Consider the following 20,743-nt stretch of genomic DNA (forward strand, 5'->3'; position numbering starts at 1 on the left):
TTTTGTTCCTATTTTGTATTAGATATGCAAACTACATATCGAACACTCAGCCAATAGCACAGCTTGTGTCAGGTGGGGCAAGATGTAAGCTGTCATCACCAGGCACATGCTGCGATTGGTGATGTTTTTGCAAGGTGACTTACCCCTCTAAAGGCAACTAAGGAGAACAACAGGCTTTTATCTTAGATTTTGTAGCTTGTTCACACAGTTATGACAGTATTTTTTCAGACTGGGCCTGATGAAGCAGGTTGTGCTAAGACACTGGCCCGAACACCTACTGTCATGCTTACAGGTGGTAAAGGTCATGAGAAAATTATTGAAGCAGACTAAGGGTTCCCTTAGAGGCAGTGAAAACTAAAATAACTAGAAATTGTCAAACTTATGAAAAATCTTACCTTCTTTCTCTATTTACTTAATATGCACCGGTTCTCTTGAGGTTGACGATGAGCCATAAATAGAAAGCCGCCTTTTATTTTCATTATTTTAGTTGCTAGTTGGTGTTCATGGGATGCGCAGCATAAATACATCAACACACTGACTTCACTTAAATTATCGAAGCAGTAACAGTAATACTCCATACCTTGGGCTGATGCTGACCTGGGTAATGCAGGCTCCTTCAGAAATGGCATCAGTGTCACCCTGTGGAAGCAGAACAAAGGGTGTTATGAGAGGAGGCAGAATTTCTGCCCATGCTAAGGAAATCTGTAATAGTTTGAATGACAGTCGGGTAAACCCAGAAAAGAGAGGTTGTTCTGAGAAACAAGGGGGAAGAAGAAAGAAGCAACTCTGTACTTTGCAGAGACCGATCAGGTTCACTCTTGGGATTTTTATATTCTTCACCACACAAATGAACTAAAACATGGATGTTAGGAAGAGTAATACACAAGCCTCAGGAGTGTCTTCTGTCCACTTACTAAAGATATGTTATTCAGGTAGGTTCTCCGAGGATGTCACTAGTACTAAAGACACGGATTTGATCTATTTCTGTTTTTCTTTCTTGGTTTTGCTTCCAGGTTTTTGTTTTGTTTTAGGGAAGGTTCCAAGCTGATTTTGAAAATGCAGCAATAATGCATGGAGCTGTGACAGGGGAGGTTCACACTGGATATAAGGAAAAGGTTCTTCATCCAGTGGGTGGTTGGGTACTGAAATGGGCTCCCCAAGGGCAGTGGTCATGGCACCGAGCTGCCAGACTTCAAGAAGCATTTGGACAATGCGCTCAGACACATGGCCTGATTTCTGGGTGGCCGTGCACAGATTAAGGAGTTGGACTTAATGACCCTTGTGGGTCCCTTCTAACTCAGTATATTCTATGATTTTATGGTTTTAATGACCCTAATTTCAACCCTTCTGAGCACTGAGGTTAAGAGAAGCCCACGCTGACTTACATTTTTCGGCACTCGCAACTAGTAGAGTCACAAAACACACAGATCTCTTTAGGAAAACTAAACAACCAGAAGAAAAAAATTATTGCATCACGTGCTGAGTCCTGAGTATAATGAGTACTCTCATCACTCTCGTGTCTGTTTCTGTTATTCAATAGAGCTGGCCCTTCCACTTTGTACAGGCATCCCCTTTGTACTGATATTTCTGAGCCTACTACTGATGCAAGTGAGAAGACCAGCTTAAAGGATGCCCAACCCCATTTCCACTGCAGCAAAGCCAGCAAGCCTGCCGAACTCACCCTCTCTGAAGAAGGCAGGGCAGATGGAGCTGAGGCAAAGCCCAAGCTGCCTGACAGTCTGCTCTTGGAAAACCACTCGAGTCTGCCTCTGCCTCTCCTGCTTTACGACAGAGTGTTGTTACAGCACACTGCCAGTGATCACTCATTTGCAATAAACAGAAGCTGCATTTTATTTTTACTTTACCCTCTGATAAAAAAAAAAAAAAATTGCCAATAAACCACCTTCAGCTGTAAAATAAAGGAGGTAACCATAACAGCTGTTCCCAGAAGGGAATGAGAATGGAGAGGAACTAAATATTCAGGGCATCGCTGCCCAAGGAGCAGGGGGAGGTGGTTTTGTGGGGCCCCTCAGTACTATTTAAGTTGAGCTTGAGGTCCAAAGGATAACTGGGAGGTTTCTGTTGCTTTTATTTGTTTTAGGCTGGTAAGTTATCATTCAGTTTAAGATTTGGTATGTTTCTCCAGCTTTCTTGATTTACAGAAGCTAATTATGGTGTCTGCTGTTAGGAGAAATGTACTGGGGGAACAAGGAAATTGGATGAGGCTGAGATCACCCTGTGTGGCTCGTAGATAACTATGGGTCCTAAAATTGTTGTATGCAGTTTTTTTTTTTAAATTTATTTTTTCAAAGGTTTAAGTGTTATTGAAAACTGAGGCTCCTAATACACTCACTGCTTTAATTTCCAATTAGAGGTTATACTTCTGCATTGAGAAGACTACCTGGTCTGATTTTTTTCTTTATTTTTAAGCAAGTGTAAATACAGAAACCTAGAAGAAACCATGTGATTATTGGGAACGTTAGATTTTTAAGAAAACTGTGTCTGGCTTCAGTGGGAAGCCAAAAAATATGCTTGTGTTTCAGAAGCCTTTTAGTACTTGAGGATACTTTGTTCAACTTAATGTTCTGCAGTTTCTTATTTTTCTAATGGTTCTTGTAAATATGATACTGTGCTTCTGGTTGAAAGGGTGGATGCCTGCTTAAAGCTGCAAAACACAGTGCTCTGAAATACACTGGTCTTGGTGCAAGATATTAATTAATGGCTTTTAGTGTGGCTGTGCTGTCCTGGTTAGCCCCAAGTCTGACCCTTTCTCTGTAATGGCCATGGAAAGAAAACAAGCCCATGTGGCTTCAACCTGAAAAAAATTAAAGAGTCCTTTGTGGAGACTAACTGTGCAAGGTTAGTCTTTCACCCTTAACAAAGACCATTTCCTTGGTTAGTTACCTTCCCTTTATTGGTACTCCAGCTGAAAGTTCAAGCTCAGTTTCTTCTTCATGCTGAAGGAGTTTCTGCTGCAAACAAGCTGCATCTGAACTGTGTTACTCAGTGGGATTAACACCAGGTGTTACTTGGTGTTGACTGCCACCTTACAATTAATAAATGTGCCTGGCTGGCTGATGGGAATCCTTGATTAAGAGTAGAGAAATGATGCACTTGAACTGCATTAGTACTGCAGATTTCTTACCATTAAGTTCATTATGATTGTTCAGTGGTACATTTGTCAATTCTGTTGTAATGATACCAAAGTGTGCTAGGAAGATGTCCTCTAGCATACAGAAACTCTGTTCAGCTTCTGATGTAAAGGGAGGTCTGCTCTGTCATGTGGGACCTCACAGTCTCTGGTGCAAGAGTACAGACCTCTGTAGGAGCTAAGCCAACAAGCCTTTGGCGTACAAAACACTGTTGCGAAACAGTTCAGATAAACAGTTCTTGTTTCTTGCAGGTTCTGTCAAGTGACAACATGGGGAGCAACTTCAGCATGCAGATCTGCTGTGGGACTTGTGGGAGATGTAAGAAGGAAGAGGAAGTAAACGAAGAGACTAGTGAGACCAAGCCGATTTTGCAGACCTCAAGGGATCCATCAATCTGTATTGAGAAGCAGCCTTCCACACCAGCCCTGAAAGCCTCTGAACAAGGCTCTGAAGAGGTGCAGTCACTGTGCTGGAACCAACAGCTGTCAGCTGATAATGCAGAGCAGAGCACAGAGACCTGTTCTCCTTCAGATCCCACAGGAGTGACTGAGGAATGGAAGGCAGCCTGGGGCTCCATGGATTTCTTGGTGGCATCTGCAGATAGGGAGACTGAAGGAGAGGTTGCAGTCTTAACCCAGCTGCAAAGCCAGCAAGAAAGAGAGAAACCATGCAACACAGAAGAGAAAATAAAACCTGTTTCCCATGCTTCTGAGGCCCAGCTGGTTATGCATGCAGCTCAGGCTGTGAGTCCTGTTGCATTTACAGGACAGCCTGATGAACAGGCTGGGGCTAGCAGTGAGGATGGCTCATATGCTGGAGGAACTCTGCAAGAAACAAATATTCTCAACCTCATGGAAATCACAGGGGAAACAGCAGCTGGCCAAGACTGCGAGATCAGGCCTCCCACAGAGACTGCTGAGAGTCCTGTAGGAAGGAACTTGCCACTGTATGCTGTGCAGGAGATGGCAAAGGAGGCTGAGCCCTGTCCTCCTGCGGAGCACACAGAGGAGATGGACAGGACTAGTCTTGCTGAACGAAGCCCTCAATCCACTGGGAGTGACAAGATTATGGTTCTTGTAGAGACAGAACCTCTGAGTGTCCAGGTTACACAGGAGACTAAGAAGACAGAGGATCCTCCAGAAGAAATAGTAAGTGGTATGGCTGAGAGACACTCCACTTCTGCAATGCTTTGGGAGGCTCTGTATCCAGGAGGGGAATATCCAGAGTCAGCAAACCAGCTGCTTGACCTCCTGAAGGAAGACACCCAGTCAGTTGTGCTAACTGCACAGGAGATGCAGAGCCTGAGTTCTGCAGAGTCTGATGAACTGAGTGAAGTCTTCTGCCAGTCAAATGACAAAGATCAAATATGCCTCAGTGATCTGGTGGAAGATGAGGAGATCAGGGAATGTGATCCAGAAACTCTAACAGGTGGAGCAGAGCCCCAGGAGATGACCACACAACCAACAATTCTGCTTCCAGAGGAACCCCTGGCTTGCCCCCAGATGCCTGTAAAGGAAGAAGCTGAGTTTCTGAATGTGGCACCCCTGCATTCTGAAGTGTTTGGGATTGGAGGAGAGATTCAGGCTGAAGATGCTGAAGCTTGAGGGACCTGGGGATCAAATGAATTGGTATCCAATGGCAAAGGTGATGTACCTGCCTTTTAGCTGAAGTTCTTACAGAAGCAATTAACTCAAGCTGTTGTTCCCAGGATTTTGTGCTTTGTGTCCTGGACTTCAGAGAGTGATCTTGCTGAACAGATTATATATACACAGTAGACCTTTCCAGATATTCTCCTGAATTATAGTTGTCATAGTGCTGTTCCTTTTTTTTCCAGTAGCTGATTCTTCAGTTGATCCTGCTCTCGCATCTTACTGGGAGAAGTAATTCACTTAAACTGTGGTTTCACTGAAGTAATGGCTGGGCACTGCATTTCCCCCAGTGAGGTATCATGATACAAGGTTTCACCTCACAGTCTTATGAAGAGTCAGCAACAAAACAGACAAATGCTCCTCTAATCTAGCCCAGTCAAGTGTTTTCTGTGAGGCTAACAGCCACTTCCCTTGCTACCTCTAAATAATCAAGTCTTTGTGCTACCTCTAAATAATGAAGTCTTTGTAAGGGAAGTATCCAAGGAAGTAGCTCACAACTGATTGTCACTGCCATATTGTCAATATTGAACAAATATTTTCATAAGAAGTCAATGAAATGCTATTTCTGGTTTGTTTGTACTTCTTGTGGTAATGGAAATGTTCATGTGACATTCTTCATGCAGAAAAAAATGTAGTCTTGATCAGAATGCATAAGTCAGTGTATTGTAACTTAAATATACTGACTTTTAATGTTCATAATGGTATAGTGTCAATAAAATGTTTTAAGATCATGGCAAAAACATGCTGAATGTGTCTTAATTGTTGAGGTGAAGAATATGACTGACTACTGTTTTTTTTCTCTATATGCTTTGAGGGATAAATGGTAATACTCTACTTAAAGTCCAAACAAACCCAGTGACCATATGGAGTAAAATGCCCAGATGCCTGGGGGGGGGGTGGGGTATGAAGGCATGCTGAAATTTCTAGATATTATAACATGCATCAGAACTTAGAAATTATGCTGGAAAAAAAATCTCAAAGGCAAATTCATGTTGGTGACTTAATTTGTTTTGCCTGCATGTAGCTGATAGCTGAGGAGTTGAGAGCTAAATGTTTCAAGCTACATTGGATGTCGGGATAACTCAATACTCTGAGGGAACTCTTTTGGGAGAGGGAAAGGCTTTCTTAAACACTTTGACCTCCTTTCTTCCAAATGCACTTAGGCTGACAAAGTGTCCTATGTTTCAGACTTGCTGTCTTCTCTCACTTATGAGTCCATACACTGCAAAGAAAGAGACACCTATAATATTTTCCTGTTACTTACAGGGCTGGTCCAAGCTGGTAAACCACTCTTGCAGCTTAGTTGGACAGTCTCTATCCTGATGCTGAACAATCGGCTTCTTGGACCTAAAAGTAGGAAAACATTAAAAAAAACATTAAATAAACACTTCTGCAAAGGCTACTGAAAGCTCAACTTCTTTAAGTTGCTTGTCTTACTTGATTTGTTCTGCCAAAAGTCATGCAGTCTTCCCTGCTAAAGCTCCTTTCTAAGAGCTGCTTAGAAGGGAGCTGGGTGCCTTAACAGCTACTTTTTTTCCCCCAAACTCATCTTGGTAACATAAAGCTTCACTTCAGGCAGGAGAGAGGCTTGAGTTAAGTAATCCCAAGAGAAATTAAACTCAATCATGTTTATGCCTGTCTATGGCTTGATAAGTTAATTCTGTTAAGCAGGGTTATAATAAGTAACTGTGCTACAGGAAATGTTTCCTAACCATTTGAAGGCTTCGGCATGTGGTTCCTTAGCCTGGAAACAAGGGAAAGGCAGAAATTTTACAAACTTTGAGCCATTAGGAAAAGCTAAGCATTGGTATCCAAACCGTGCTGCAGAGCTTGGTGTCTGAAAGCCCTTCTCACTCTCTGAAGAGAAAAATTTTCAAACATAGCCTGTCATTGTCTTGTAACGTCAGCTGAATGATGAATGAGAGATGCCCCTGGGCAGATTGTCCAACGTATCTAGATGCCACAGTTAATGTACTGAGAGGCCCTGCCACGAGCATAGGAAGGAAGAGACAGCTCAAGTAAGAGGGAGCAGCTTGAACTCTCTGCAATCAAAAACCCTAACACAAAGATCAGTGTTCTGAACTGACTGCAGCACACTCTTTGCAAGCGATGATGCTGTCTAAAAGGCTTTGTAACAGTCCTGTTCTACAGCGTTCAATCACGCAACCCCGTTCTGAGCTGCCATCTGAGCCAAGCTCTTCCTCAGGTCTACGCTTTTTTTAAAGTTGTCAGAGAATCAGATGTATGCATTTGTAGAACCACCCTTTTAAATGCATCAAAGTAGCAGAGAGCAGAAAAAGCTTTGGAGACAAATACTAAATCTAGCCAAGAGAGATATGATTGACAGAATTTCTTTCCTTCTCCCATGTGTCACTTTGCCATCTTCCACAGTGTCTTGCATGCAACAGATTTTCTAGATTGTTTCAAATGGGTGTAAGCTGGACTTTGTTATTGGAATGTCTGTTTTCCACAACAATACAATTGTAAGGAAAAAAATGTATACTTTGAATCACAGAAAGATTCCCACCACCCAGTGACGAGCTGATAACTAAGCGTCTTCCCATTGTACACAACACTGACGACAACAACGTCTATCCACAACAGCTGTAGCCAGGAGCCATTTTTCTTCTCACTTACAATCAACAAATTAACTCAAAAGTTCTTATAGCATTTTCAAACCAAGGGGGAGCTGTGGACGCATCATTTCCTTGCAACCACCTTGTTTTGCAAAGCATCTATGTGTATTGCATAGACTTGCAGCCCTAGAGTGACCCGAGTTTTACAGCCACCGATCTGTGTCAGTCCCTACGTATTTTCATCTGTGTATCTCACAAATTGGAATCGTGGATTAAGTTCATGTATTAACGGGCAGAAGTTTCCAGTAGTGAAAGAAACCATAAACTGCCTATGTATTTCAGTTCTACGGAAGCCCAATAGAAAATACGTAAATGGCTTTTGAAAAGCTGTTGTTAAGGAAAAACAGGTGTTACGTGAAACTCTTGCAGCCAATGTAAATGCGATCGGAGAAGCCACTGAGACATGGAGGCCTGTTTTGTACTGTGCAAAGCAGATGCTGGACCACATTTTAAAGGCAAGACATGGACGTTGTCCTGTTACGGTCTCAGAACAGGCTGCATGCATAGAATTACATCAACAAACATTCTGCATTTCTGAATCCAGCGAATCAGAGTAGCTAGGCAAAGTGTAGGATGCTGAACCAGATTTGCCATCAAAAGCTGTAGGTTCATTTAACAATAAATAAAATAGTCTGGAATCCAGTTATTTTGATCTTTTTGATCCTGCTCAGGTGCATTGCTGTTGGTGGTGTATATTTAGAATCTGCCTTCATGCTCACGTCTCCGGGATTAGTTTGCTTTTACTGGATATTTGCTTTCGTGTCTTGCCCAGGTGACCTATTTAGCATTGCAGCTCCCAGTCAGTAAACACAACTGGAGCGATACGGTAATGTTAATGCCAACAGAGGGTTATCAGCTGTGGCTGGAAGCATTAAAATAAACTGTAGCCACCGTGAAATAGCTAATTGCATGACTCGATCAGTTGAAGACAGCAGAAAAGTGGTAAGGGGGATAATTTTTCACCCCTAAGTGGCCAGTATAAAATAATACCAGAGACCACGGGTTCACTAACATCATTTGTAAATTAAAGCACTGACTGCCTTTAGCATGCCTGTTACTCTGGTACTACACATTGCATGTTATAAATAGTGGTCACTGTTCATTGTTCATGACTGCACTGTTTTAATCTTCAGTTTTAGCTTTAATAGTCAATGCCAATTACCAAATAACAACAATCATACAAACAACGTATCAGCTGCTTTTAGGAAGGACAGCCATATGCTGTTTCCAATGGCTATGAAATGGCTGGGAAAAACAGTAAGAAAAAAAAATAAAAATTAAGGGGACTTCAGAACCTGCTGGAACTAACATTGAGAGCCAAAGGGGAAGAGATTGAGTGTGACCACCTCCTCCTATTTAAGGCCAGACTGATGCCCATGTGTTGTAGGTGATGGGTGTTCAGTGGGGAGGGCTGTGGAGTTGTGTTGGTAAGTGTGGGGGAATTTTATGATGTGCTTTTTGTGCTATCTGTGAGTCTATCAGCTAGTTTGCCTTTTTTTTTTTTGGATGGGTTTTTTTCCCTTTTATGCAAGCTTTTACAGTGTGGGTCTCTTTGAGTAAAGTAGGTATTTTTGTTTTTACCCTGTGTGATGGCAGGCCTTGCTACTCCATTGTCTAGGTTTACTCTTGTGCTGGAGGTTTACTTTTATTTCTTGGTTTGCTTTGTGCTTCTTGCAGGTGGTTAATCTTTTCCTAACAGCCTTATTAAGGAGTAAGCCATGCTGTGTCTTGTGGGCTTCCAATTCATGTGTAGTGTTCTTTCTTTTTTCTTTTTTTTCTGTTTGCCTTGCTCCTACCCCCAAGCTCCTATCCTCCTTGACTGGTCTGACTCCAATCTAAGAAACTCAGCAGCTTTGCTACAGAAGTCTGTAGTATAACAGAATGCTATTGGCATTGCAGCCATCCTGCTGGAAAGTAAAAGCAGTGCCTGCATGGCTGCTTGGCTCCTGGAAGCTTAGGTGGAACTGCAATTGTTTTTTCAGTGGCCTGGTTTGATTACCAGGAAGTACTAGGTACTCTTTTCCTACTAGGTACTCTCTTTTTCTTCTTCCTCAGACTCTTATTTCTTTAAAGATCATCTCTGTGTCTTGTTCCTCCCACTCATGTGCAACTCCACCTGTATTTAGCTTGCTTCTGTAGCCTCTGACAATGCTCTCCAGCTAATATTATGTGAGAACATGGCAACTAATGTCTGCAAATGGATGTGAGCTAATAAGGATCCATGTCTTTCAGGTGTGAAGCTGCTTCTCTGAGACAGTTTCCTGCTCATCTTCAGGCAGTGTGCAGCTTGTAGCTGGGTGGCATCACCTTCAGAAGACAGCTGTTAATTGGGTTGCTTCTGTCAGCTCTGGCAATGGGTGGTATCTTTGGCAAGAACAAGAGGCTCTGTGTGTTTCCTAGGAAAGTTGTTTTTTGCAAGGTTAAAGGAAAAAAGACATCGGGAGCTGCACATGTGTCCCATGATGCTTCAACATGGACTGGGGAGAACCATTTTCACTTGGCACGTATAGGAAGGACCCCAGAAAGCCCTGAACCTTCTCTTGCAGAATCAGATTCGGATATTGCTGAAGGTGAACCTGCTGCTCAAACTCAGAGGGACTCAGGAGATCCGGCTGCATCTCTGCATGCACAACACACTGAAGCCCTACTTACTGTCTCTGCTAGAGATGCACAAGATGGTGAGGTGCCACAGGACCCCGAAGCCGAACCTAGCACAGAGGTGACACAACATCAGGAACCTGTTGAACAGACAAAACAAGAAGCCCAATCTGCCAGGAGAAGCCTACAAGAGATCAGTGAAGCTCAAGCTGTTGAGCAGCCTACTGGTGGCTGTAAGCCCTGTGAGCGACTCAGCTGCAAGGATCATGAAGTGAGAGCTCCTACACAGACTACAGTAAAGGCTGATGTCCATGTGTGTGCACAAGTCCAAGGTGGACCCAGTAAAGATCAGCCTGCCCTAGTGGAGTCTGAGCAGTTGCATCATGCAGAACAAGATGCCGCAGTTACTTGTGTTTCAGAGGAAACTTGTGAGGAAAAGATGCATGAGGAAGTGCCCGTGGAGAGGGCGGCTGAGTCCCCAGCTGCATTGTGTAACATGGGGGAAACAGAGATGCCTCTAAAGACCACAGAGACAAGAGAGGTCATCACAAATGTGCAGAGATCTGCAGAAAAGCAGACAGCAGAAAAAAAAGCATGCTGTGCTGCTAAAGCTCCATCTGATCTCCAGCTGGAACAAGATACAGAGGTTCTTATTACTGAGTATGTGGAAGAAAATGCTTCTGAGTCAGAGCAAGCTGGAGAAATGGCTGAGGTTGGTGATGACGGGCAAACATCAAAAGAGATCCCATGCTGTCTGGCAGAAACTCCGACTGCTCTGCAGGATAAGGAGATGATTAAAGCTAGCAATGGGGGAGAACCAGCCTGCTGCAGAGAACTGCTGAAAGAGCACCTGAAATCTGATGCAGCAACCACCGAGCAAACTCAGGGTTTGTCTGCTGCAGAGTGATGAGCCTGCTGCCTTGATCCTGCAAGGATCCAAGATGGGCAAGTACCCGATGGGTGCTTGTATCCTAAAGGACTTGGGGCAGGGTGGTCATAAAGCCTGCTTTGAAAAGTGGTACTACACTTCAGGCTGGTATATGATATAGCCTTCTGCAGGTGGCACCAATTCCCTTCCTTCCCTAGCTGGGGGGTGGTATGAGGTGATGGGATATGGGCAAGTGTACCTCAGTACAAGTTACAAGTATATTTATGTAGATAACTTTCCTTTTTCCTCCACGTGCACATACACCCAAGCTAGGGCTAGCACTTGGTAACTTTCTAACCCTGTGTGACTGCACAGGGTTAAGTCTTCTCTGACAAACAAGCCAGATCTATTAATTATACTTGTCTGTATACCCTACTCTGATTGTCACTGCTTGAAACTATGCTGAAATGCTGTGTGGATTGTGAAGTCTGTGCTGCAACTGGAATCAATAAAGGGGCATATTTTAACACTGATTGATATCAATTGCTGTTTTATTAATGGCCAGCTGCTCCAGGGTTTGTGCTGGTTGAATGGAGGTGAATAAGCTAGGAGAAGAGGCCTGTGCAAGTAGTCATCTCCAGAGCATAACCACCAGGAGACATTCCTGATGGTCATTTTGCTGCAAGTAATAAATACGTCAGGCTACCACAGACACTATGCTTGTCTCTAATTACACAGCTCCTAAATGCAGGAGAGGCCTCTTGTCAAACCTGGTTAGTTGGGCAAGCGAACCCGAACTTCAAAAATGATGTAGTGCTAACGGGAACCAGAAAAAAAAAAGCCTAATTTATTTCCCTTGCTTTCAACCCCCCAAAAAGGGGTTTGCATTGAATTATTCTGCCAGAGCTCAAGGGGAATTATAAGTGAACTTGTACTAGACAGAGAGCTGGAGAGCTACAATGTAAAGGAGAGTAAGATTAATCTTCCCTAAAGAAACCATTTCCAGCTATTGTGTTCTTGTGTACTTCCTATAATAGCAGGCTTCACAGAAGAGGGGAGGGGAAAAAAAAAAAAGATAAAGGCAAGTCAGGATATGAGGATTTTGATAGTGATGCATCTATTTAAAGGATGATTGGTTTTACTATCTTTATTAGCTTAATCACATCAGGAAGATAGTGTATCCTTAAACATTTCCTTAAAGTAAGGGACCAGGCTGGTGCATCATGAGCCTATCAGTTTAAGCCTTCCTTAACAAATTTTCCTTCTTGACCAAATCTGGATGGAGATGCTGTTTATGGCAATGTTTCTTTACTCCCCCTTAACACAGAGCATGTTCATCCCCCTTGGCTGTTATATAAAATCCTGAAGGTACCTCCATCAGTTGATTATGTTGACAAGCTGCCCTGGGTTGGTTGCTTATAAAAAAAAAAAAAACACTGCTGCTGATGTTAGTCTGGAAGAATGCGTGCCCTCCTTACTTACAATTTAGATTTACCAACCTGTGGATGGGTAGGCAGGCTCTTCCTTACCGACACCAGGAGAGCGAGGAGGCCTGAGGAAATCACTGGAAAAGAAACAAAAGCTGGCAAACAGCAACAGAACCTTCTGTGCACTGTTCTGCCAGTATCTTAGATACTCAGAACAGCCACTATAATTAATTGCCAAGTATTTTCAAAGGTTAGTATTTATCATCTGCTCCCTGTTTTGCAGTTGCTGAGAAAACCAAGGGGATGTTTGACAATGTGGCACAAAGAAATACAGAAAGCAGTGAAATGCTCAAGAAGAGAATTACAGCTTTAGTGGAGACAAAAGAACACCTTTTCTTCTTACGCTGCACAAGTGCTAAACAGCAGAAAGGAAGAAATTATGAGGGACAGATTAAGGCATAAAGTAGATGAAAGCTTGCTTGCATGTATTCCTGGCAAAGGATGGTGGAAGCAATGGCAATGTAGGATTCTTAGAGTGACTTTCTATCACTGGGGTTGGGCAAGCATTTCAGAGAACCTGGAGCAAAGATCTCTCTCTGGTTTGGGGAAAAAATAGATGTTTGCATTCTTGCATTAGAGAATCATTTATTTTCAAAATCAGCTTGTTTTTGTATTTTATGCTTGTGATTTAATTAATGCTTGCATCTCACTACTCAACAGGGAGCCATGTAAGAGTGATTCAGCAACTCTTATTCCCATTATGACTGTTGGTAGTACGTAGCTGAGACTGAAGGTATTGGTTTAATCTAGAGTCACAGTAAAATGTATAATTACGTGACAGACTGAAACAAATGGGTGATAGGGATCAGTTTTCACCCCAAATACTATCATACAGAATAATACCGCAGGCTACAGTTTCACAAACGTTGTTCCTAAATTCAAGCCTACATCAGACTGGCTGCTGTACAGCTGTTGATTTGTCAGTCTACACCATGGGCTGTTAAATGATCACCAGTATGCACGAACAATTCTGGTAGATGCTTCATTTCAGTTTTGCTTCAATCTTAGTATTTAAATCAAATTGTGAAATGAAAGCAAATCTGGGAAAGGAACCTACAATCTGAGCCATCATCATTCTGTTCCTGCTCTGAAAATGGAGTAGTCCTTTCTTCTTTTCCCAGAAGAAAACTGGCAAAAGGGAATAATCTTTCATGAAATGTATTACTGCACGAATTCGGGGAAACAGGTTTCTGCAACATCCTGCCTTCATTTACAACTACCTGATGTTTGCAAAGTGTTGACCGATGGGTAGGTGTCCGACTAGAGAAATGGCTCCCCAGATGTTCCTTGGTAAATGAGAATAGCGACAGTTCCTCCTTCCTTGAGTCTTCATCATACTCTGTTTTTTAAAATGTGTCCCCAGGTATTGTAAAGCTAAGTTTTACTCTCAAACACTAGCAATTGCATTGTCCTGGTTTTACCTACTCAAAATTTCACTTGGGGAAGATTTTGCTCCTGCAATTCTAATGGCTTGAAAGGTATGTCAGAATTCTAATGCTATGCCAGAAGAGACTCCACGTCATTTCTGATATCTGCATTGCCTCTAATGTCAAAACTAATGTTTCTGCCCTTTTCATCTTGTAGAGTATTTGGGTAAAATGCTGAATATTGATGTTGCTGGCCTCAGAATGAAAGGTACTTGTCTCCTGATGATTTCTTTGCAGATCTTTAACACTTCCCAGGCTCACTGTATTCAAACTCTGCTGAAAATAAAGATGCAAGGCTAAACTTTCAAATGTGATTCTTGTGAGATGAATAGGACTTAAGTCATGAGAACACTTTAATGCTTTTAAAATCCTATTCCTACCCTTGGAAAAAAAAAGATAGGCCACTCCATAACAGCAGAACAATTGTACCACCTAGCGCGGCACGTCTCTAAGCCACCATGACTCTGCCTCATTGTCACTGATGAGTGACTGACTGCCAGCTGTACCTTTTACTGCTGTTTGTCTCATCTTTTTAGGCAAGTTCAAACTGGAGAATTTATTAATAACGTAGCAGTGTGAGTAAAACTCAGCTCTGTTCCCAGGCTCTAGGCTGCCCTCTTAAGATGATAAGCAGCAAATTCTTTGACTAGTAAATTGACTATGAATCACTGCAAATAAGCATGAAAGTAGCATCACCGATTCCCATAACTGTCTTGTGGATAGTGTGGCACACTGTAATGTAATTTTTGGCTTTCTAAAAATCCTAGCTCCTGATGTTAAGAATCTTTAACTTTCATAAATAAGGCTTTCTGTCATTCGGCAGGAAACCTTGAAGATACAACCTGGCCACACCTGAGAAACTAAAAACTCAGGCATTTTTAGGAGCCTAACATCTGCTATCTACTTATGCTGTAAGGAGCTCCCATATATATTTCTTTTCCTTTTGAAGCATCCATAAAATGTCAACAGCATCTTAATCACACTAAGTCTGTTTCTCCTAAACTGTTTAAAGTACTTACACAACTTTGTGGAGTGTTCTGAAAACAGCTGGTCAAAACTCAAACAATTCCCTTAACCAAGGCTTCAGCTGTTGGTCAATATTTTTTGTCAATACAAAACATTATTTTTTTTAACTTTAAAAGTGCATCCCTTCCTGGCCTTCGGCAACAAAATACTTTCCTTGTTTCTTTGAGCACCTCTCCCTTGGTAAGATGTAAGTCCAGATTTCAAGCCACAAAACCTGTCGGCAATTTGACAACAGGACAGGAAATTTTAACAAGTTCAGAAACAAAAGCCAGTCAAAACAACCTTCCTGAGAAAAAGCACTCTGCAGCCAGAGAAAACATGATCACAGAGTCTCAAGCAGCTCTGCCTCCTTTGCTGCAGATGCACAATGCAAGCAGCCAGCAACACTTCAGAACAGATGAAAAGCACCTGAGATCTGCTGTTCCTCTACGTGAGGAAGATGTATTGTGCCTAAGAACCACAGTATAACACCCAAGCTACAAGCTATTTTTCCTAAAGCCTACTGTGTAGCTGTTGCTCAGTCTACGATACTGGTTATTATTGTCAATTTGCAGGTAGAAATACCCTGTTACATTTCTCTTCAGCTTTGTATAAACATTTCAGGAAAAAAAGATGATGATATCCAAAATGCACAGAGGCTTATGAATTGAACCAAGAAAGAACATGATATGAAGTTTCATAAATACGGAATGTGAACAATTCCTCACCTCTTCTTTTCAGGCAGCAGAGCTGGCATAAGGGAACAATAATTCAATCATTAGGTTCTGGAGGGAAGTAATTTGGAGTGGCTGCCCTGCCCTATTTAAGGCCCACCTGCTTTCACAAGTTGTGTGCTGATAGTGGTATGTGGGGGGTGTTTTTGTGTGAAGGTGAGTGAGGATGCTGTATGACTCAAGTCTGGGTGGTGGTTTTGTATTTTTTTTAGGTTTCCTTTTTGATTTTTTTTTTTTTGGTATTATATGTCTGCTCTGGTGAGGTAGAACTCAGCCTTTAGGTGTTGGCAGAACTGTAGTTATGCTCTCTTCTCAGAACAAAATCCTAGTAGTATGCATTAAGCTTTGTGTATGTTAAAATAGATTAGCCCAATTTGTGTTAGATGAGTAATAAAATCATAGAATGGCTCAAGTTGGAAGGGACTTTAAAAATCACCTAGATTGTGGAAGCACAGACAAGTAAGAATGTATTTAAGAGATTAAGAAATATAGAAGAGGGTTTTTGATGCATGAGATGTTGGGGTGGGTTACTTGCTTTGGTGACTTAAGGTGGGTTGTTGCTGGCTTGTTGGTTTTTGTTATTTTTTTCTCTTATTTTGAAGCTTTAGAATTTTGTCAAAGCTGCGACATAAGGTGGTGAATATGAAGGCTCTGTCCTAGTCATAATTCTGTATGTTTTCTATCTAAGTGAAGCTACTGGCTATCAGGGTACCAGCAGGAAAATAATGCCTTAAACAATACTTTTCTTTTCTGATTACTTGCCAAAAAATGGGTTTCCATCTGTGCTTTTCAAATCTGAACAAGAGAGGGATAAATAACTGCTCTTATCCTTAGTGGCAGTCTCATGTTCTGTCCTGCTGGTATCTGAGGATATCCTCAAGTGCACCCGAGGGAGTCTAGGGACATCGTTCACCCTTAATTCACAAGTCATGGTGGATGCACATTAGTCAGAGCTGGAGCTCTGGACAGGGATCACCTTGAAATTCAGGGATGTGTATACCTATTCTGATGGGTTTTCTGGTCTTTAGTGTTCCTCCTGTCACCTTGTTTCAGGAGGGCCTACCTCCTGCTTTTAGCAAAAGAGGTGGTTCTTACGGCAGCATCCAAACCTCCACTAAACAGTTCCAATATTGGCAGCAAGAGTCTGGGGCTACCAGAAGAGTGAATGAACGTTCACAGCATGAAATGGCCAAATTAGGATCAGGAAGGGGAAACAATTTTACTACATATAAAAAAAAAACTGGTGCATTTGTGTTTACGATAATGAGTATATCTTTATGCCTTTCTATAAATAACACCTCTCTTGAGACAACAGCAGAAGAATCTGTCAATCCTCAGATTTTGAAGAGCTTCTGTAGTGATGGCAACATATAACAAATGTAAACACATCATAGAATAAACTATCATTTTGCTTTCTTCTCCTAGCATTATGCTGCCCTTCCAAAATCACATGAAACATTTCTCTTCTATACTCATTTACACAAAATCATTGCTGTTGCCACAGCAATTGCCTGCTCTGAACAGTCAACCTGACAAAACACTAATTTATTTGTAAGTTGACCTCTTTCTAGCTTTGGCATCAAATAGCATGTCTTTGTTTTCTGATATTGTTTTCTTCCACAGTGAAGGTGACTGAGTTGGTCTTTCCTGTTTTTTCTTTCAGCTTTGTAGATTTAAGCTCATGTGGTCTTGTGAGTGCTTAACTGGCATGGAATCGCACATTTCTGCAGATCCTATTCATAAAAACAGTTCAAACGGTGCATCAAAACTGCTCTGGGTCCATTAGCATCAATTTAAAAATTGTAGTCCCTAAATTATAGATCTGTTTTTCTGCGGTTCCTGTTATTTTACATTGTGATGGCTAAACTTTGTGCTGAACCATCAGTAATTGTATCATGTTGCACGGCGGCTCTATTTTGCTTTAAATATTTAGCTATAAGAAGTGGCACTGGATTTGCAGTGGAACAGCAGTTTAAGAGAATTAATGATCTGGGACTTATGGGGGAAAAGGCTTGGTGTCACCAACTACCCTACTTAAGAGCAAAACCTTATCAACCTGAGTAAGAAATAAAGGCTGAGAAGTTGTGATGCTGGAAATGGTTTAAATAATACTTCATTTGCAGTTTCTCTGCCAGCAACAGCAATTTTATTGTTGCTGAATTATGAGTTTAAATTGTGTTTACTTCTTTCTAGCAACTATGGCTAATCTGCATAAGATAGAGTACAAGAAAACCTTGCCGAAAAGGGAAAGAGGGACCCACATACAGCTCTGTCTATTAATTCCCTTTGAAATCTTTCTCTGCAAAGTACTTAATCTATTTTCTAATGATCCTGTGGTTTTACAACAACACTCTCCAAACATAACTTGAGGTAAAATGTTCTCTGCATTTGAAATGTACTGTCCCTTATTCTAACTTGAGTTTGAAGTGACAACACTTCTGTGCTTCCTAAAAACTGAGTAAATGGCTGATAAAATAATGACCAAATGGTCTGAAATCCACCTGTTTCTGATCTCTCAACAAAGAGGCATTTTGCTTTTCCTTCTTCCTCCCTTCCATATCCTACCAGGCCTATACAGGACTACTCTGTCTGAATGTGAATTTCTTCCCACAATTAACAAATGGGCTAGGAAATAAGAGGAGACCTAAATACTATTTACTTTGGTAATACAAACTAATAGCTGCAAAGTGCAGTATTGGCTGAGAGTCATGGTGAGTAACTGACTTCCTTCCTAAGTGCTCTTATTGATATCAAAAGACCGAAAAAGACTGTCCTTTGAACTAAGACAGGCTAAAACAGTAAATCTTGCAACTTGTGTCCAGCCCCCTCTGAAATAAGATGTGAATCTGAACTTCACTTGAGGGGGGTCTTTCCTGGTCAAAATAAAAATGAGATGGTAACAGTGCTTAGGCACAGGAAAATCCCCAAATCATATTGCTCTTCTTGTTCCAGGTGCAGGTAACAGAATGAACCTACAGTTTGAAACTTCCTGGCAGAATCTCTCTTCTCACTTGGAGAGAGGTTTCACATCACGTTTTAAAATTTCTTATCACATTTTCTTTAGAAAACTCAGTCAAGGTGATACTTGGGATACATAGAGATAGGGTGTGGGTCCTAATGAATTTCTTACTGTATTGCAGGTGGGATAATTGGCTCTGGAGTGGTCTGTCAGCCCAGCACCAAGGAAGAAACTGGGCTCTGTGTCTGCTTCTAGGCTTTGCTTTGCTTATGCCCAAGTCTTTCAGTATCCCAAAGCCTAAAGGTTTGCTGGAGAAGGCTGCTAGCAGGATTATTGCTGTACATCTCCATCATGGGAAATGAAATCAGTCACAAGAGGTATTGCTGTAGAAAGTCCAGGAATTTTAAAAGGCAGGCAACTGAGCAAGGAAATGCAGAAGGTGATATCCCTGTTGCCCCGAAGGCTCTGGGGGCTGTGCTGCGGAGCAATCTTCCAAAGGAGAAATCACAAGATAATGTTAAAAGGACACAGAATGAAGACATAGAAAATGAAATAGCCTCATCTCTAGAACACCTGCAGAAGTCTGTGGAACAGATAGCAGTGCAAACCACAGAGCTCCAAGACCTTGGTGAGATCCAGCCTTACACAGAAGAGACTGAAACAAAGCCTGCGACAATGATGAGTCCAGACACACTGTGTGCTCTAACCCAGGGAAGAGCTGCAACACTTCAGCCAGCTTCAGGAGACACAGGAGTAACAAAACCTGACGTGCATCTGCAGGCTGCTGTAGAGACAGAAGCTAGAGATGTGAAAGAGGTGGTGACTGCCCAGGCACCAGTAGAAGGCAACTCAGTGGTATGCAAGAGACCACGTGGCAAGATGTGCAAGCCAAGCCCTTTCTGCAGGTGGCTGAAGAAACTCAAGCCCTCTGCTTAAAAAAGCTAAGGTCAAGCCTGATGCAATAACCAGGCAAGAGTGAGGCTTCCTGGGGACTATGAAAGGACTATTAATTGCCCTGTGTGGTACCCTCAAAACAACAACAACAAAAGACTAATAAGAAGGAAACTCTGACTTGCATTTGATAGGAGGAAAATCTTGTTTTGTCATCTTCAACCTGTATGTCTGCTGCATAGTTCTGGCTGCCTTACAGGCCTGGGTGTAAGAGGGCTTCCAACCTGGATGGGGTAGAAACAAAACTGAATGGCTCCATCCCCTTAGAAAGCAACTTGTGAGATGTTTGGGTTGCCTTTCTTTCTTGCTCACTGGGGCTTGTCTTTTAATAGCTTTCTTTCTGAACTTATCCAAAAGTGCAGTGTACAAATTTGTATCTTCTTAGTGCTTCCCACCACTATTTGCCTTCCTTCCCCCTGCTTTTAATAACTTGCTCTGCCTGACAGACCAAGCAAGTGCATTAGTACTATCAAACTAAATAAATACATTATAAAAACACTAGATGTTTACAAATGCATAATGTTAATAGTGGGTGTTGTGTGGGAGGGTTGGTAAACAAGGGGCTCTTGTTTTGCTACTCGAATTGATTGCTTTGTGTATATTTTTATGTTTGAAAGTCAATAAAAGCTAGTTTTATTGCCTCAAATGAAGCGTTGACTACAGCTGAATGGGGGATAAGGGAGGGAGGAGAAATGGGCTGCCACAACCTAGCCACAGCTGCAGAGAACGATACTGAGAACTAGGAGAGCTCCCTGCCTAACTGGAGAGGCAGGAAACCAGCAGCTTATGCTCTGGCTACAGTGGGGCTGCCTCCAGAAGAGAGGGGTAAGTACAGTCTAAGGAAAAGTAACTAAAACTGCAGCTTGGTCTTTGATTTGATTACTGTAGCTGTGTCCCATCTGTGTGGCTCAGAATGTGTCACAGAACTGACCGAAGCACATTTGCATTGATGAAAAGTAAAGGCACCTAGAAATGCTCAACTTTGTTCTGCTAAAGAACAAGTTCTGGAAAAATTCTTGTGGGAGATGAAGAAAACAACCCAATGGAGCAGGTGACCTGGAGGGAGAGACAGGGACTGGGCAGCACAGGCTGAGCTAGAAGCATCCTGGCCCATGTCAGTATCCCAGCCTGCCTTGGAGAAGCAGGGAGTGCTAGCCAGTCTTCCAGGAGAGCTAATGAGCAACCAGCCCGTGCTCCTGCAACTCATGGTCAGCTTCCTAGGAACTGCCCAAGGTAGCTATGTTGTTCCTAAGTGTAACCCCCCCCCAACCACTGCT

At 42.2% G+C, this 20,743-nt stretch overlaps 1 protein-coding gene and 2 long non-coding RNA genes across 3 annotated transcripts; all 3 read left to right on the top strand.

Annotated features, from left to right (window-relative positions):
- The first annotated feature begins 1,949 nt into the window (after positions 1-1,949).
- Positions 1,950-5,543, top strand: LOC310885381 (uncharacterized protein). The gene is made up of 2 exons (XM_083808696.1): positions 1,950-2,105; positions 3,404-5,543. The coding sequence occupies exon 2, from the start codon at positions 3,422-3,424 to the stop codon at positions 4,754-4,756; it is 1,335 nt and encodes a 444-aa protein (XP_083664822.1). The 5' UTR covers positions 1,950-2,105; positions 3,404-3,421; the 3' UTR covers positions 4,757-5,543.
- Positions 5,544-7,419: 1,876 nt separating this feature from the next.
- Positions 7,420-11,551, top strand: LOC310885393. Its single transcript, XR_014574763.1, has 2 exons — positions 7,420-8,864; positions 9,670-11,551. It is a non-coding gene; the product is annotated as an uncharacterized lncRNA (long non-coding RNA).
- A 923-nt stretch (positions 11,552-12,474) lies between these two features.
- Positions 12,475-20,112, top strand: LOC310885394. The gene is made up of 2 exons (XR_014574764.1): positions 12,475-15,712; positions 18,697-20,112. It is a non-coding gene; the product is annotated as an uncharacterized lncRNA (long non-coding RNA).
- The last annotated feature ends 631 nt before the right edge of the window (positions 20,113-20,743 follow it).

The sequence above is a fragment of the Anser anser genome, assembly GCF_964211835.1.
Source record: "Anser anser genome assembly, chromosome: 22".
NCBI lineage: Eukaryota > Metazoa > Chordata > Aves > Anseriformes > Anatidae > Anser > Anser anser.

Excerpts from the sequence above, each read along its gene's own strand:
- LOC310885381 (XM_083808696.1), top strand. The coding sequence starts at position 3,422 with ATGGGGAGCAACTTCAGCATGCAGATCTGCTGTGGGACTTGTGGGAGA.